Source organism: Mauremys mutica, chromosome 25 (genome assembly GCF_020497125.1).
Source record: "Mauremys mutica isolate MM-2020 ecotype Southern chromosome 25, ASM2049712v1, whole genome shotgun sequence".
NCBI classification, from domain to species: domain Eukaryota; kingdom Metazoa; phylum Chordata; order Testudines; family Geoemydidae; genus Mauremys; species Mauremys mutica.
Genome location: NC_059096.1, coordinates 5,602,630 through 5,621,169, shown reverse-complemented (window position 1 = coordinate 5,621,169; position 18,540 = coordinate 5,602,630). Strand labels below are relative to the sequence as shown.

At 53.5% G+C, this 18,540-nt stretch overlaps 1 protein-coding gene across 2 annotated transcripts in view; it reads left to right on the top strand.

Moving 5' to 3' along the window:
* The window catches only part of SKAP1 (src kinase associated phosphoprotein 1), a 224,680-nt gene that overhangs the window by 177,290 nt on the left and 28,850 nt on the right, over window positions 1-18,540 (top strand). Inside the window, exons 8-10 of one of the 2 annotated variants that reach the window (XM_044999130.1) lie at window positions 1,004-1,067; window positions 2,742-2,939; window positions 17,176-17,238. In XM_044999130.1, the coding sequence (XP_044855065.1) occupies window positions 1,004-1,067; window positions 2,742-2,939; window positions 17,176-17,238 (325 nt within the window). The remainder of the gene's footprint in view (window positions 1-1,003; window positions 1,068-2,741; window positions 2,940-17,175; window positions 17,239-18,540) is intronic. The other variant, XM_044999131.1, reaches the window with a different exon arrangement.

Here is an 18,540-nt window from a genome sequence, read left to right as displayed (position 1 = left end):
CTGTGCTCTCTGAGCCCCGGCGGCTTTGAGCACGAGAACACTGAGTGTATCATACAACAGCGTGCACCTGGCATGTTGCTATTTACTGTATCGTCTGTATGGCCTGGTGTGTCTGAATCTCTGAGTGGGGGGAGACCTTTTTCCATGTCGTCGTCCCCCAAACCCGAATCCGTGGCCACAGAAACAAGGCCGGAAGGTTTTGGTGCCCCTCATTCTTGAACGCTCATCTGGACCCAAACCTTTCCAAGCGTCCCGTTGTGACCTGCTGCGCGGTGTTCAGTCGGTCCTGCTTTGACAACACTGACCTCCGTTGCCGATCGGTTAGTCTGCTTCTCCACAGCCTTGCATCTTGTACGGCCCTTTATACCGGCACAAAGCGGGCGTAAAACGCGAGCAGAACCGAAGCACTTTGCCCTCATCTGACCCAGCGGTAAATGAGTCTGCAAGCTGCAAAGCAACAGAGAAGTTGGGTCTGGCAGGTCTAGGTGTAAAAGGAATGTCACAAACGGCCTCCACGCTGGGTGGAAGGGGTTAAACCAGGTCTCCAACTCCCTGGGCTTCGGCGGGGAAGGCTGGACGGTGCTGTCATAGAAACGGTCCAAGCCGTAACGTTTGGATCTGAACTTACGTGAATTTCAGGGGGAGTTGGATCTGGAGCGGTGGTTCAGACTCAGTAATAACGCCACTTATCTGATGAGACCAAATCACTTGAATCATGAATTAGAACCTTCTCTGCGGTAGGTCAGCAGCATTATCCCCATTGTACAGATGGGGAAACAGAGGCATAGAGAGGTGACCCAAGGTCACCCAGTGGGTGAGGGGCAGGGCCAGGAACAGAACCCAGGAGTCCTGAATCCTAGTCACCAGCTTGAACCACTAAACTAGCTCCCTGGGCCAAAAATAGAATCCCAGAGTCCTGGCTCCCAGGCTCCTGGTCTAGGAGCTTGTCAACACGACCTCTGCTTAAAACATTAATGACCTAACAAATGAATTCCCTCCCTAGTTTACAGCTTCCAGTCCTGCAGAGGCTAAAGACTGGGTGGATCAGATCCAGTTTCTGTTAAAGGGTGAGTAGCTGTCGGGGAGCGCTGTAGCCAACGTGCCTGACTTTACAGTTCATTCAGACAGCCCGGGGCCATTCTCTGCAGGCAGCTTTGCACTTCTTTAGCTGCCTCCATCCCTGGAGCTCAAAGAACTCCCCAAATATTGAGGAATTAGACCTTGCAGCCCCCAGGGTGGGTATCTATATTATTGTTATCCCCATTATACAGATGGAAAAATCGAGAGAGGTCTACGGTCAGAGGGCAAATCGGTGTCAGAGCTGGGAAAAGAACCCGGGAATCCTGATTCCCAGTCCCAAGCTGTAAAACCAGACGGTATTCCCCCTCGGACCTGGGACTAGACCCCCATAGTCTCCTCTCTTGGTCCAGGGCTTTTACCACTAGCAAATCCTTCCACTCTGCTTCTCCTCCTGGCGCTGATGCCCTTAAACTCTTCTCCGCAATAAACGAAGGCGCCCAAATGAATAGAAAAGCAGGATCCGGCCGACGCAGCCCCTTGGCGCGGGGCAAAGAACATGGGGGGTTCAAACCTAATTCGTTGCGACTCGTCACCGTCTAACTTCACTGAGTGGGTTGCTGAATGCCTGCTCTTACGGCACCCTCTGCTGGCCAGTCCGGGGGGTTGGCACTGACCGTGGGGTGTAGGAGCTCTAATCAAATATGGTAGAGAGAGATGCAGTCGTCCCTGGGCAGAGCGGGCTATTGAATCTATCCAGTTGTCCCACAATCAGCTAGCACAGCCGAACGTACGAGGAGGGAGACTGGAGTAGGGGGAAAGGGCCCAGTCATCCAGCATCGCTTACTGGACTGTGAGCTTTTGTTGGTGGAGAGAAAGACGCTGTTGTTGTTTCAAGGACAAGGGCTGCCAATTTCACTCTATATCTCTGCTACCGAGAGAACCAACCACTGTGGGGTTTTTTTGTTTTGATTTTTTGCAAGAAGCTTGAGTGGAACTTGAAAAACAGGGATGGGCCTGTTCTGGGTTCATGCATGTGACTTACCACTAAGGGCCAGAGTCTGGTGGAAATCTGGAGTCGCTTCTGTGACTTCACGGAAGTTACTCCAGATTTACACCAGCATATAGTTGAGACCAGGAGCTAGCCTGAGATGTGCAAACCTCCTAAAGAGGGAAGGCAGCTTCAGTGCACCCTGTCCTACAATGATGTCCAGTGTGTCTGTTAAAACCTTGGCCCTGCTGGCAAATCACTTCCATTACATTGTCCGAGACAAGTCCACTGACCACGTGTCCTTTCCTCGGCCCTCTGCTGAGGTCAGTCTGCCCTGCAGTGTCCTCTGCGGAGGGGGAGGTAGGATTCATTAAGAAACCCGCCATCCTATTCTCCTGCTTGAAAAGAAGCTTAGCTTTGCACCCTGGAGACCCTCCCCTTCCCCAGGGTTTCTCATCCCCTTTCCTGATCCTCATCCCATGTGCTCCTAGCCCATGTGTTAGGCCAGACACCCATGGACCGTAAAAGGGGGCGCTTCTCCCTCCATCCTCTCCCCCCACCCCATGCGCCCCGGTTCTGTGTTATTGCAGAACAGGGTTGATGATGAGCACTGCAGGATGGTTGCCTGACTTTTCTGGTAGATTTCAGCCCATGACGGAAGCACCAGCATTTAACACGGTGGTTTTTGTTTTCCTTTGATTCATTCCTTTGTTTTCATCATCCCTCCTGCCAGACATGAGCTCCCTCACCATCCCCTACGATGAGGAGGAGGAGGAGGAAGAGGAGGAGGAGGAGGAAGAGGAGGAAGCTTACGATGACATTGACGGCTTGGGCTCTCCAAACGCAAAATCCCACTATAACCAAAACGTGGAGGAGGAGGTGGCAGCGGCCAGTGGGGAGGAGGAAGAGGACATCTATGAGGTTCTACCAGGTGAGCAGCCGAGCGGTCAGGTGAAGAGACGCCCTGGCCACTCGCAGTGGGCTGCAGACGTAGCAGGGGGGTATTTATATCCCCTCAACAAAGCACTTTCTTTGGAGTAAGAAGGTTGTTTCATGGGAACGTTTCTACTGAATGTAACGTGTGTGGCTTTTCCCAACTGTGTTCAGCTTGGTCCACCACGGACCATGAGAGTTAACCCGTTTCTCTCCCAGTGCAGTGGCTTCTCTGGGACTTGGAGTCTCTTAAATCAAGGTCAGGTGTGTGTCTGAAACATGTGCTCTAATTTAACTGACACGTTGCTGGGCTCAAAGGAGGAGTCTCTGGCCTGCGTTCTGAGGGATGATCGCAATGGTCCCTTCTGGTGGGCTTAGGATCTGTAACTGTGTTGCAGCTTCTGGTCTTGCAAGGGACAACATATTGTGAAATTAAAGACTTGCCCTCACTTGCCAAAGGTGCAACATGCATGGGAGTGAACCAAGCTGTAGCGGCCGGTTGAGGAACTCGGGAGCAGCCCTGCTAGTGCAAAGTCCTACAGTTCAGAAAGGCCAACGCCCTCTGCATTGTTCCCGACCATAAAAAAGCACCATGGAACCTGCCCCGGAGCCTGCTGTCAAATGTGGCAAGGCTGGAGAGGTGCCTGTGTGCACCGTTATTCCTTGGAGTAGATTTGGCTGCGGTAGCGTGTCCGTTCGCCGGAGGAGTCAGGCGGGTTTGTGCATCCTCACTTCTGCTATTCGCAAGAGAACGGCTCGCACTAGCGCATCTACACAAGCGGCCGTTCGTACCCCTGGCCGTGGTGGAGACGTACCCTGCATTCTTCACATAGCCTCATTGATGATTGTTCCTGCTCAGGGAACCAGAGAGACATTTACAAGGATCCCAGGGTGAGAGGCTGCTTTACCACCGCTGCTAATTTATACCCTACCCTGCTTTGCTCCAGCTTCCTCTCCTCTTGTTCCGATTTCAAGAGCTACTGAGGCCGCCTAGAGAAAGTTGGAAAATATTCTAGTTGGAAACAATTCTGCCATTGTCTCTTCCCCCCGCTCCATCTTCCCCTTGGCTAGAAGCATTTGCATGAAAATTAGGTCCTTGTTTCCTTTTATTTATTTTTGGAGCTTTTGCATTTTTAGTGATTTAAAAACTAAATTAAAGATGCCAGGAAGTTCCACCAGGCAGCAATAAAGAGCCCAAGCTCTCGGGCATAAGGGTCTGTGCTTAGCCGTTTGGAAGCAAGGTAGAGATGGCTGCAGCACTGGCTAGATTCTGTTCCTCGCTGTGCCACTGACCTGCTGCATAACCTTGGTTGAGCTGCTTCGCTTCCCTCTGCCTCCGTTTTTCAGCCAACCTATTGTTTATTTAGCCTGGAAGCTCTCTGGGGCAGAGGCTGTCTCGGGCTATGTGTATGTGCAGCGCCGAGCACGATGGAGCCCTGACCGCAGTTGGAGCCTCTAAGTGGTGTTGTAACCAGAGGCGACGCATGGGGAGGGTGGCATGGGGGGTCACATGCCCCCTCCCTCGATTTGCTGCCTGGCTTGTACTGAGCATGCTCAGTAACACTGCTGAAGCTGGCTGCCCTCACTCTGCCCCCCAGCTATCAGCAGACACGGGTCATTTCCGGTTGTAACAGACGTTATCACTGCACCTGTGCATCCCTGCCAGGTTCCTGCCTGGAGTGCAGAAAGGCCTGGGTCCAGGGTGCTGGATTCGGCTGGACTTTTGTGCACAGGGGGGCGAAATCCATCCTTACACGGAGGCCTTTGCACCACTTCTGCAACTGCAAAGCACTGTGGGAGTGAGCGGCTCATGGCACAGGCGGGGAAATCCTTGAGAACCACGGCACTCGGAAACGCCCTCGAGAATCCGGTGACCTTCACCGTGTGCATCGAGAAGCTGCTGCCGCAGCATCTAAATCTGCCTGACCAGCCTCCGGCAGTCCCTGCCCGATGGCCTAGCTGATTCTCTTTCCCTGGGACTTTGATCATTCTCTCGTCTTGGCAGGGAGATAACCCAGCATAGGGACAGGGGAAGACGCTAACCCCTCCTGTGTTGCTTACAGGGTCTCGGATGGATGCGGAGAGGGATACACTGCGTTTTGTCGGGTGAGAGCCACCCCACCCCACCCAGTCCTGTTGACGAGCACTTTTCTCAGCAGCTCCAAACAGCATTCATCATCGGCACTGACTCCGTGGGGCCACAAGAACCCATGGGAAAAAAAATAATGGGTGCTCAGCACCCGGCAGCCACAGCTGTTCGTCAGGACCGCCGATCAGCTGTTTGGTAGCTGGGAGAGGGTGGAGAGCAGTGGGCAGGCGGGGACCTTAGGAGAGGGGTTGGAGCGGAGGCGGGAAGAGGCAGAGAGGGGGCGGGAAGAGGTGGGGCAAGGGCAGGGCCTCGGGCCAGAGCACCCCCATGGGAAAATAAAGTCATCACCTATGGCATTCGCGATTGCAGGATGGGAGGGCAATATTGGTCTGTTCCCAGTACCCACAACCAGCTCCATAGCAATAACTGGGACAGCACAAAGGCAGGTTTCTGGCGACAGGTGCGGGGACGAACAGCAGAAGCAGGCGAACCTTGGAGCTGCGAGGATCTGATTGTTGTACGAATGCCCCGAAGTAATAAAAAGAACCAGGGAGGGGAACTATGAGAGCTGGGATTGTCTGTCTGGAAATAAGTCGCTTTGCAAAATGTTCCCTGAGTTGGTAGCCGTTCTCCCAAGGAGCACTGTATCCACTGACTTTCAAAATTATGGGCCCCGTTCTCCGCTGCCTTGCAAGCCGGGTGGTGTCATTTACAAGAAGGATAAAGGTGAACGTGGGGGGGTGGCAAGGGGGCGTTTAAAATGCCACCATAATGATCTAGGTAGCACTTCTCATGAGTGAGGGGAACCCGTGGACCAGAGGGTGGTGAAGCACTGGAATGGGTTCCCTAGGGAGGTGGTGGAATCTCCTTCCTTAGAGGTTTTTAAGGCCTGGCTTGACAAAGCCCTGGCTGGGATGATTTAGTTGGGGTTGGTCCTGTTTTGAGCAGGGGGTTGGACTAGAACCTCCTGAGAGCCCGTCCAACCCTGATATTCTATGATTCTATGGCAGCGTGTCCCCTTCCTTTGGTGCTGACCCCCGTGAGACGTCTTTGCTAGCCCAAGATGCTGAGCTGCCTCTCCTCACCTCACCTGTGCTCCCCTGTCCCCTCTGCAAACTACAGCAGAACTTGCTGGTAGCAAACTCGGTTGAAAATCAATATCCGTTGGAGTGTGCACAGGAAGAACAGAGTCGTTCTTGCTAGAGTATCCTGGGGAGGGCAGGAGAAGGCAGAAGGGGGGTTGCTGGGTGCCAGCCCTTCTGACGGGAACAGCTGCAGGAAGCGTAGATGTGGGCTGTCCACCTTAGTAGCCGTTGTCCCTTGCAACTTCCAGGGGTGGGTGAAAAGCTCCAGGTGGAGTTCTTACCAGACAGGCCATATGGAAACTGGGATCGTAAGAGAAGTCTTGTGGCGTAAAGCCACTTCACTATGGCGCACGTCCTGTCTGCACGTGGGCTTGGAGGGTGTCAGAGGCAGCAGATCCACCACCGTTCCCCCGGAGAGGGTTCCGGCGATCCAGCTCCGCAAAGCCACTGCGCCTCTTTCCCTCCCAGGGGCGCCACTATTGCTCAGCAGTCGTTTTTTGCCTCCCCCGCTGGGTGATACGGGAGGCAGGTTTGGGGGGACTGTAAAGAGAGGAAGGATGGTCCAGTGGTTTGAACAGTAGCTGTAGACTCCTTCAAGACTTCCTGCGTGAGCATGGGCAACCCACTTAGCGTCTCCGTGTCGCCGTTCCCCATCTGTACGGTGAAGAGAACAGCCCTGCCCTGCCCCACAGGGGGTGTTTTAAGATTAAATACATCAAAGATTGTGAGATGCGCAGATCCTGCGGTACCGGGAACCAGATAAATACCCAAGAGAACTAACCGAGGAAGCTTTCTGCTTTCTCCAACCCTGCCCTCCCCTGGAATCTCCATGTTGTGTGTTTTTTATTATGCAAATGACAATCTCTGCTGAGGTCGAGCTATTTTTTCTCTTGTTCCAAGTTTTAAAAAAAAAAAAGGGGGGGGGGAGATAATTTCCTCAGCAAGTCATCGTCGTTAATGAAGTTTTACAAAAACAGATACAACCAAGGAAAAATAAAATTTCACAGGTGATAAATTTTTCCAATTTCCCTGGCAGAATTCGATAGGATTGTTAAATTAAGAGTGAAGGTGTCTGTTAGGAAGCAACGAGCAGTGATGGGTAATTTTATAGAGTGGAAAATTGAATCAAATTGCTACATTAAAACACAGCTCCTCTGAGAATCTGCCCCTCACGCAGGCTGCTCCAGCATAGCACCAGGGCTCGGTAGCTGTGCCCGGCGAGGGGGTGGGAAAGACAAGATTCCCTGGTCTCTTTGGAACCCGTGGCTGGGGAAACAGTTTTCCCCTGCGGGGGGTTAGAGGGAATCGGGTTTGCAATCCAGCTGTGGTGGAACCTGCCACATCATTAAAGGCAGCGTGTTCAGCCTTTTCGGGCACTGGTAGATTCCATATTGGCGGGGGGAGCAAAGCTGGAGGGAAGCGGGATCAGAAAAGACCCATCGGGGTTTTCCCAGTGGTTGTATCTTTATTTTTTGGCGTCGTCGTATCGGAGACCAATCCCTGCCCTAGGAGGCGGAGCTTGTCCTGCCTTCTTTTTTGGGCCTGTCTACACTATAACCAACTCAGGGCACCTGGTCACAACAGGGTGAAGGGGTTTACAGTGTAAACAGCCTAACTGTATCCCCCACACCGTGCGTGGTACCGAATTTTAACTCTCTTCCAGGGACAGGACAAGACTGCAGGTTAGAACTGGGCTCGAGCCAGAGCCGCTGATGGGGTCATTCAGGGTACGTCTACACGGCAGAGAAAAACCCTCAGAGCCCCGGTCAATTGACTGGGACCCGCAGGGCTCAGGAGGCGGAGCTACAAAGAGCAGTGTAGACATTCGAAGACAAGGGTCTCCCGCCTGGCTGCTCTTGGGGGAATCTCCGTACTGCGACTGCAGCCACCCTTGCTTAGGAGCAGGGGGCTGGGTCAGATCCTTGATCACTGTCCCCCACCCCAGCCTCCAGCACTTGGGGCATTTGCCTGAGCCTCGGGCAGCATGCACCAGCTGGGAGCAGTTTCAGTGGGTCCAGTAGATGGTGCCATCCCTTGGGATATTGGCTCCTGGGCATTAGACAGGAAAAGGTCCCATAGCACCGGCCAGGGCAGCGGGCACCACGAAGCAGGGTGAATGGAGAAGTCACCCCAGCAAGCTGCTCCCCAGGAACGTTTTCCTGAGGAAAATCCAGCCAAAGCTTGCGAGTTCTCTCCCTTCCTTCCTAAAAGCCTCCATCCATCACAGCCCTTCTGGGGCGCTGTGCAGCTAGGAGACAGGCTGGCATTTAATTAGGATATTAATGTTTCAGTTCACGGCTTCCAATCCACTCGCTCGGCCTGCCGCTTGCGGGCTGGCACCAGGCACGGAACGCGCCACCCACGGCAAGGGGAAGCCCGCTGTGAATGGACTGTAGAGCCCTGAACATGCCAGCGTCACGTGAGGCAGGGTCCCCTCCTCCGTCACACCGTGGAGCTTGCTGCTTAGGGAGGGATGTAGCCTTGGCATCATGTGGCTGGTGGAATTGCGTAGCCCGGCGTATGTCAGCATCGGGTGACTCCGTGGCGCTCTGTGTTGTGCAGGGGAGCGGTTTGACTCACTGGGGAGATGAAGCTTTGACACCCCCCGCCCCAATCCCAGTGTGGAGCGTTCAGTTGCGGTGTGGCAGCAGGTGAGGCTGAGGATTGGAGCTTCAGGGTAGGGGAGGAGCAGCTGAGAGATGCTTCCATTGGCCTATACGAGTAACCGCGCGTGGCCTCCACTTTCCGCTGTGCAATCTAGTCTCCTTAGAGCATGTGAATATAGAATCATAGAATACCAGGGTTGGAAGGGACCTCAGGAGGTCATCTAGTCCAACCCCCTGCTCAAAGCAGGGCCAATCCCCAGGCAGATTTTTGTCCCAGATCCCTAAATGGCCCCCTCAAGGATTGAACTCACAACCCTGGGTTTAGCAGGCCGATGCTCAAACCACTGAGTTATCCCCCCGCAATATCCCAGAAGGCGATTGCTAACTCGGTCCCTCGGTGCAGCAGGACCTGTGTGGAGTACAGACGCTGCATGCCCAGCTAGCACGGGTAGAAATAGCAGCAGAGAAGCTGAGGCACTGCTCAGACCAGAGGTTCTCAAACTGGGGCGCACAGAATGTACAGTATTTGGGGGGGGGAGTGAGAAGCTTTAGGGGGGAAAAAACAACTTCCTGTGCATGTTTTCCTCACAGCAACGAATAACGCTTGAGGTGTGAGGGGAACAGGGCATCCATCTTAGACCCTTGCTTCTGTGCTGCTGCTGGCTACAGCGCTGCCTTCTGAGCTGGGTGGCCGGAAAGCGGCGGCTGCTGGCTGGGCGCCCAGCTCTGAAGGCAGCGCCTCCGCCAGCAGCAGCGCAGAAGCAGGGGTGGCATGCAGGGCCGTCCTTACCCATAGGCAAAGTGGGCAGCTGCGTAGGGCACCAGGAAATCTAAGGCACCAAATTTCCTGGTACCCTGCACAGCTGCGTGCTGCTCCAGTCTCTGCTCTGCCCCAGTCCTGCCGCTGCTCCCCTGAGCTCTGCAGCAGGGCCAGGGCTGCACTCACTGGTGGCAGGATGTGCAGTGACCTGGCCCCAGCCGCGCCACCGGTGAGTGCTGGGGGGTGGTCCTCCCACACTCTCTCAAAGCCAGCCCCGCCCCCCTGTGGAGGCCTGGGGTCCGCCCCCCCACTCCTCTACCCCGCAGAGGCCTGCCCCCCGCCCCCCACACACATACGGGGGGTTCTGCGTAGGGCCCCAGAATAGCTGGGGACGGCCCTGGTGGCATGGGATGGTATTGCCAAAAAACAGCCGCACCCATCGCCAGGGCCGGCTCCAGGCACCAGCTCAGCAAGCAGGTGCTTGGGGCGGCCAAGGGGAAGGGACGGCACGTTGGGCTCTTCGGCGGCAATTGGGCAGCAGGACCCTCGGTCCCCCTCGGAGGGAAGGACCTGCCGCCGAATTGCTGCCGAAGAAGAAAGCAGCGCGGGGGAGCTGCCGCTGAAGTGCCGCCGATCACGGTTTGTTTGTTTTTTGTTTTTTTTCCCCGCTGCTTGGGGCAGCAAAAACCCTGGAGCCGGCCCTGCCCATCGCACTAGTAACAACAGTGTGAGGCCAGGAAGTAGCATCTTACTTAAAATGTAGATACACTTAAGTGGCTGGGTTTGAATCAGTGCCTTTCTGCTTTTAATCTTTAGTGAGCGCTGTATGTTGATTTTCCTTTTATCGGTATAGGTACTTGTGCGGCGGGGCAGGGGGGCGTAAACTCCTACAGACACAAGGGAGGGAGGCCCGATCAAATCAGTTTGAGACTCACTGGCTGAAATGAGTAGAGAGGCGCCAGATCCGCAGGCTCTGTATCTACACGGCTCTCCATGGGCCCGAGCAGTGCCTCCCATTGCTACCTTTAGCAGCGTGGTGTCCCGCTGCCAAAGCTTTAACCTGCTCCTCTCTCTGCCAGCGTCTTTCACTACCTCGCGTAGCTAGGCACCGTAGGGCGGACACAGCCGCTGCCTCGAGGGTAGACACGGCCCTAGACATCGCTACAAACCGTACCGCACGCCGAGCTCCCCCATCCCAAGAAGATGTTTGAATTACCCCGCACCTCGCTCAGGGCGCATCTCCACAGGCATCCGTTTCGGTGAGGTCTTAGAGGCTTCGCTCGCGCCCGTCAGAGCAGTGCAAAGAGAAGCGGGATCAAGGCTTTGTACCCTGCACAGGGGGCGTACTGCAGCCTGTCGGGATCGGCTGAAAAGGCTTTCCGTTTCCATAGGCCCTTTCCTCTGAGGCGCTCCGAGCACTTTACCAAGGGTGTTGTCCCATTTTTTCACTGGAAGGGAAGTGACTTGCCCAACTCAGTGACGGAGCCGGGAAGAGAATCCAGCCGCCCTGACGCCCAGCTCCTTGCTCCAGCCGTTACCCCACCCTCTTTTTCAGAGCCAGGATGAGAACTACATCCGGGCTTCCCTCGACCCACTCTTGAGAGTTGGAAATAGAACCCAGGAGTCCTGACACTCAACCCCCTTTCTCTACCCACTAGGCGACACTTCTTCTCAGAGGCTTGGTGCCCTGTTCCTGGCTCCCATGACTCAAACTTTTAAACTGGGGTTGGAGGTTCTGGTTAAAATGTTCTGTGATACGTCAACTGTGAAATTGGGGTGAGGTGGCAGAGGACGGAGACTTGCTGGGAAAGGTGCTTGTTCCTTCCCTTTGCCAGCCACGGTGCCGCCTTGTAGCTGAATGCAGAATAAGCAAAAGGACTTGGGTAAAGTTTTCTCATCTTTGGGAGCAGGGGGCTGGAATCAAGCAAGCCGCCTGACCCCATTAGAGGCGGGAAATGCGGATCCGCAGCAGCTGTAATGGCAACAGGAACCGGCTCCGCTCTCTGGAGGGGTTTCCCGTAAAGCAGAGAGAAAGCGAGACAGATCACCCTCCGTGGAAATGTTAGTGCACACGCCGCTGCCCAGCGCTGCAGAGCAGCCTGTGTTACTGCTAGGAAGGGGCGGAAGGGAGCCAGGCTGCCTGCTCCACCGCAAGGCAGGAGGAGGGAGAGACACAGAAGGGCCCGATGGGCTTAGCATAATTGATGCAACTTTTTTTTCCCCCCTGCATACCGAAAGTCACGTAGAAGAAATGCTCCCCTTGGAATGTCATGTGTTTTCCTGCGCCAGTGCTGGCTGACGGCTTCCCAAGAAGGGAGGAGAGGCCGGAGGGTTTGGGGAAAAGAGGGGCCCAAGGATAGCTCGGCTCGGATGAGGGCAAAGCCGTCCACAGGGAGCAAGCCAGGACGCAGCGGAGGGTGTGTGGAGGCTGCGGATTGTGGTAGATGAAAGGCACAGATTGCAGGTCTATGGGGTTGCAATTAGGAGTGTGCAATGAGATAGATGAGTAAACATGGGTGTGCAGGGAACAGATAGGGGTGAAATCAGGCGCACACAGATCACAGGGGGACGGGGTATTTCCACATATAGGCTGGGTGTGGGTTGGCAAGTAGATGGGGTGTGATCAGGGTCATGCAGGTTGTGAGTGGATGGGGCATCTCCATGTGAGTGGCAGAGTACAGTCTGAAGGGGTGTTCATTATTTGTATTATGGTAGTGCCTAAAGGCCCCCGTCAGGGATCAGGGGCCCCATCGTGCAAGGTGCTGTACACAATCCTAACGAAAAGACAGTCTCTGCCCCGAAGAGCTTGCAATCCAAGGCTAGCGCTTCTTGTTCCCCAAGGTTGCATTTGAATTCCCAAAGGCCTTAGCAGTGGCGACTTAAATGTTACTCAGTACTGCTGAGTGCACGCTCTGTCGACGACACGGATAATGTGCCCGTCAGCATGCTAGCTAGACATCAGGGCTTATGCCTCCAAGTTACGTGCTTGCCACAAACTGCTCGTGGTAACTTTTTGCTACGCCTGCCAGCGTGCGATTTACAGACTGTGGCTGAACAAGGTCGAGCTTTGCATAAAGGAATGGATGGCAAACCTAGAGGGTTATTGCCCACTTACTGGTCTTCCGTACTCCCAGCCTGGACTTCGTTGGGGGAAATACACACAAACTAAAATCTGGGGCATTTAGTTTGGGGGGTGGGAGGGAATATCCACTGACTCAAACCGATGGAAGGTAGTTTACAGAGGAAGGATGGTCTAGCGCAGGGGTGGGAAAACTTTGGCCCGAGGGCCACATTGGGGTCGCAAAACTGTATGGAGGTCTGGGTAGGGAAGGCTGTGCCTCCCCAAACAGCCTGGCCTCTGCCCGCTCCCGCCCCCTGCCCCCTGACTGCCCCCCTCAGAACCTCTGACCCATCCAACCCCCCTGCTCCTTGTCCCCTGACTGCCCCCTCCTGGGACCCCACCCCCTATTCAACACCCCCCCCTACTCCCAGTCCCCTGACTGCCCCACCCCCTGACAGGCCCCCAGGGACTCCTTTTAACCCCGTTACACAGCTAAGTCCATTCTGCACTGCAGTATTTAACCGGGTTGCAACTGGCTGGATTATAATCGTCGTGTAGACTGGGTTCTTTGCAACAGTGGGGCGGAGAGACCGAGAGGGATCACGTTGCAGATGGAATGGTGCAGGGAGAGGATGTTCGGGTTGGAGAGACGAAGGTGCTAACGCAGAAAACAGAGAACTTGGAATGGGACCACCTTTGTGCAATCCCTGCTCTCATAGGAGCATGTTTTGCTTGGGCATGTCACTTTGCTGTGCAGTGGAAAACACACTTTCTGTCATTAGGGCCACTATAGTCTCATCCACTGTGGAGATTGAAACCGAAATCATAGAATATTAGGGTTGGAAGGGACCTTAGGAGGTTCTAGTCCAACCCCCTGCCCAACGCAGGACCGATCCCCAACTAAATCCGCAAATGGCCCCCTCAAGGATTGAACTCACAACCCTGGGTTTAGCAGGCCAGTGCTCAAACCACTGAGCTGTCCCTTCCCCATGTGTCCTGTCAGCACCAATTAGAATGAAAACAATACGTTGAGCTTCTACAGCAACGCTCAGATGAGTCTGGTTTTACAGGAATTAGCCAACTAATCTCCACAACACCCCTCTGATGTTGGCAGGTAGGATTATCCCTGATAGGTAAACTGAGGCACCGAGCCTGTGACACATGGGTAGCTCTCCAATCAGGAGACCATCTCCTTATCTATCAAGACATGTCTACGGTCACCACGTAATCTGAGCATCTCCCTAGTATTTAAAAATGCAAGTAACACTAGCAAGCTTTTTCCCTTTCCAGCCCAGAGGAGAAACAGCTGAATTGGTTTACAGGGCAGGTACCTCATCGAGGGAAAGATCAATCAAGTGCCTTTAGGGCTGAAAGTGGTTGGCCTCATTTCTTGTGGCCAAGAGTTCCGCTGGGTGCAAGAGCTGTAAAATTCCGTCTCCTGCATTCATGAGCCTCTCCTTATTAGCCCACAGTCCCCGTGGAATAGCTGCATCATTCTAGGTCACCATTGCGGAGGCTTTCTCACCATTGCTCAAATGGGTTTACGAAGCAATTTATGGTCTGGATAAATTCTGCCAGGAGGCGGGGGGAGGTGGGGGCTCTGTGGGTAAAAGAGAGGAAGTCAGGCAGGAATTCTGTATGTCCACGGCTGTGTCGGATCATTTTTTCCACCCCCACCACTCTTCCATCTCGCCTCCTATCATCCGAAAAGCCTGGCGTTGTAAGGGTGGGTGTGGACTCTTTGGCATTAGCGTCTGCCTCACTTAGATGCTTATATGACCTCCATTCCCTTATTATCTGACCACCTCACAATCTTATTTATCATCACAACCTCCCCAGGAGGTAGAGAAGCGCTAGCCTCCCCCAGTTAGAGCACCTGCAGACTGAGTGACTTGCCCAAGGTCGCACCGGAAATCTGTGGCAGAGGAGGCACTTGAACCAGTCTCCCAGATCGTAAGCTAGTGCTCTAACCATTGGGAAGCACTTCCTCTCTATAGCTTAGCTATAGAAGTAGCCAGGGAGCTGTAACAGCCCTTTCCCTAATCCTCGTCCTCCTTGGCCAGGGTGAGTTTGTTTCTATTGATAAGCTTCCTTATCCAGTACTAGAGGTCGTGAGCTCCTCGTTGATAGTCACGGTGTTCTGCATATAAGACTGGCCATAGCCTGGGAGATGACTCCCAAGGCACAATGAGAAATAGCGTCTCTTCGGAAACTGAACTGCCCTGGAAGAATCAGTTTTATCTGTTCCCTTTCCCATTCTCATCCCAGGGCCAGATTAAGTGCCGTTGTCCGAAAGGATAAAGGAATCCACTTTTGATTGCCTTGATAGTGGATGTTGGGGTTTTTTTTTTATCATGGTTGCAGATACATTTACATTCTCTTTTACAAATGCAAAGAGCAGGCAAAAGCCACTTTCAATAATTTATTTTCAAATCAATGCTAATGAGGTTACGTCTCGTCAGTGGCCGAGTTTTACAATAAAGTCTGATTTATTTAGAAAAGATCTTTGGTGCCACTTCCCGTCTAATGGGGGGAGCCGTTGCAGTGACCCTCCAACTTCGGATCCAATTTGTAATTCACAACGGAGCTCTGACCTGATTTGCATTGATTAGAATCGGGAGGCAGAGACAGCTGGGGCCGGGCCGTGGAGGGTGGGGGGGAGCACTCTGTCTTCCGAAAGTGCCTCAACGCAGCAGATTATCTACCGCCTTGCGATCAAGTTGCACAGTATCAGCAAAAGGCCCGTCGCTGACTTTATTAGAAAGGCCCTCCTGATCATGAAACGACTCTGCCCTGAGATTAGAGCCAAACTTGGTGCCTTTGGGTTCACAGGCCGAGCTTCGGTCACAGTACCTCATGCTCCTGCATAGGACTCACCTATGCTGCAAAAATAACCCATTGCTAACCACAGGTGCAGCTCAATGCTGTCTGTCAGGCCCGAATTAGGTGCTGAATCCGTGCTACAGGTGGATGTCCAGGGTGCTGACTTCCAGAGACACGGAACAGCCCTGGAATCTGGGTTTTGTTTCTAAACTTTGTGGTGGCAAACAGAAACCTGCAAACGTGACCCAAGCAGTGACGTCTTCCTGAGTCTGCAGACAGCCTCTCGCAGAGGGAGCGGGCTAGAGCCATCTGGCCCCGCACCCAGATCTCCTGTTCTGGGTCGGGTGGGGTGTGGCTAGGATCTTGGATTGCCTTAATCCAGCCCTGATTCCTGTCATTGCCGATGCTTGCCGCCAAACTGAATTCACACTGGTTTGGCCGAATAGCATATACACACCTCGTGGGGGTGCCACTACGTTCAGGGACTCTGAACCTGTATTCATGTGCCAATGTAAGGACCTTGCACCAATCTGCCCCTGGGACAGTGAATGCCGGTGCTAATGATAGGTTACCCATTTAAAGTAAATCACCAGAAGCCAGTTGTAAACCGATTTAAGAGTGTGCACAAAAGGGGCTTGCGCGGACTTAGCCCAAACTGATTTTAGTTAAACGGGTGCGACTGTTGTGTATAAATAAGCCTTTCTTTCTCTCACACTGACTTAAATCTCCTTTTGTGCTCATGAGTAGCCTAGCTCCCCCCTGCTCTTTGTTTCATCTTAATCCTGTTCTGTACAGACCTCTCCCCTATGGCTCAAACCTTCTCCCGCTGAAATCAGTGGCTAAACTCCCATGGCCTCAGCATCTTCTACCATCTGCCCTCTATGCTTGGATCATCCTCTCTCTTCTTCGCTGCCAGGTGCCTCGTGTCCTTTCTCTCTCCTTCTTCAGATTCCCCCTTAAATCTGCTTCTTTCAAGAAATCATTCCACCCTCCTCCGTTTCCTGGAAATTATTGTTCAGCCAGTGCCTTGTGTCTCGCAGACCGTAAACTCCTCAGTGCAGGAAACCTCTCTTCCTAGATGATGCTTATAAAGAGCCATGTCAATTTATGAGGCTATAGTAAGTGATTTGTTTTTAACAGCGTTAATAGGAATTCATGGGTTTACGCAAGATGCTTTAAAATATTACCTGTCCCAGGAGCGGGGGACTTCCCCTTCCCCTTTTTCAAATTTACGCCTTGAATTTACTGGTTTGAGAATCCGATGCTCTCTCGGTCCAAGTCCTCCGATCTAGTTGATCTAATCGAATCTCTAATCGAATGTAATCTATTGGCATCGTACCGCTGCTGGGCATTTCTACTTCGTCCACATAATGGGTCTGTCTCTTCTAAAAGCCGCCACTCGAGGATTAATTCCTTCTGTAGCCAGTGTGCGTGGAAGTGTTCACAGGCTCCGTTTGTCCATAGGCTTCTCTGTGCGCCATGTCCTTTTTTCAGACCCAGGGCCTGGACTGGCATCGGCTACTCTCTGAAATGAGAGCGCCAGGCATTCAGATGCCCTGGCGGTCGGCATCACACGAAGCCCCCGGGGCAGGATTTTCCATAGCGGACGGCGTTGCCGTTGTTCTGCGCCCAGAGAAGTCAATGGGAGTTTTACCACTGACTTCAGTGGGAGCAGAGCTAGGACAATGCTGAGAGCTTTGGAAAAGTCCCACCCCTCATCGAGGGGACAGCGTGGAGAGGCCTCCCCTGCGGTTTCCATAATCTCTCGCTAACCAAGTTCTTTCATTTCATTTCCCCCTCTCCCCTCCAGATGAGGAGCTTGACCCACCCATTCTGGAGGACAGAGAAGAGGCCGGAAGTAAAGGGAAAACAGGTAAGAGACGACCACGTCATTTGGAAGCAACAGGCTCCTTGGGGCTGGGCTGCAGGAAGGACCTTCCTCCGGCTAGTTAGATCAGGAGTCCGTGTACCTCGCCGCCTGTGTGGCCGAGAGCATAGAGGAGTGGAAAGGCCCCAGGATTGAGGCTGCTGACGATGAGTGTGGAGGGGAGGAGGCTCTTAGCTGCTCCGAACCCTTTTGAGAACCTTCTCCTTGGCTGCCTCCCTTTCTGTTCCCGAATTCCCCCGGCAACCAGCTGCTTTACTGACCCCCACCTGCTCCACCAATGGGCTGTGAGGTACCTCCCCCTGCTATCTCCCCCCTCCACCTCCGAGCCTTCCTTCAGGTCTCACCATTACCAGCAGTGAGCTGTTAAGGCGGGGTGGGCTCACCGTGGGGTTTCCTCTGCTTCCAGTCCTCCCTTGGCTATTCCTGCTGGTTGCCAGCAGCACAAGACCATCCAGCATCTCTCTACTCCCCTGTGCCCCCTACCTGCTGTGACAGCACGGAGTCCCTTTCAAAAGGTTGGATCCAGCTAACCTCCGGGTGTATCAGCCCAGTGGGGAAAGGAAGTCCTTTCTCGAGAAGCTGACCAAATGCTTCACTGATGCTACTTCGAATCAAACACATTGAGATACAAGTACATAGACAATATTCATAACTTCAAATACAAAAATGATACACACATACAAAGAGCATAATCATAACCAGCAAATTACAACCTTCCCATAGACACCTTACTTGACCTCCCTAGTCAAGATTTGGTGCAACTATAGGACCTTGGTTGCAACAATGATCTATACGGTCACCATTCGCATCAATAACGTCACATCATGATCTGACCCTGAGGAAAGGTTCGGGTTCTACTGGAGGGATGGAGGCAGCTTTGGGGCTTGTGCCTGCCCCTCAACGAGAGGAAGTGGCTCCTTGACCCTGAGGGCCAGGGGAGCGGAAAGGCGTCGTCTCTACTCGGCAGCGCCCTGAGACTGGAAGTTCAGAGGGCAGGGTCAGGGAGGCATGCAAGCAGAGCAGCGACCGTGGAACCACTGCCTGGTCCCAGCTCTGGATGCCCCGGTCTCATTCCAGGCACATTTGGATATGACTATGTAACCATTTTTGGTGGGTGCGAAATCGCATCTCCTCCAGCCCCCTGCTGTTATCCCTGCTACAGGTAACTAGTTGACTCTGCATTCCTAAAGACTCTGCATTCCTCGTCACCAAAGGCCTCTCCCACTGCTCTCTGCAGCAAAACGTGGCGTATCTCGAGTGAGGACGCTCCATTCATCAGCCCTGCCT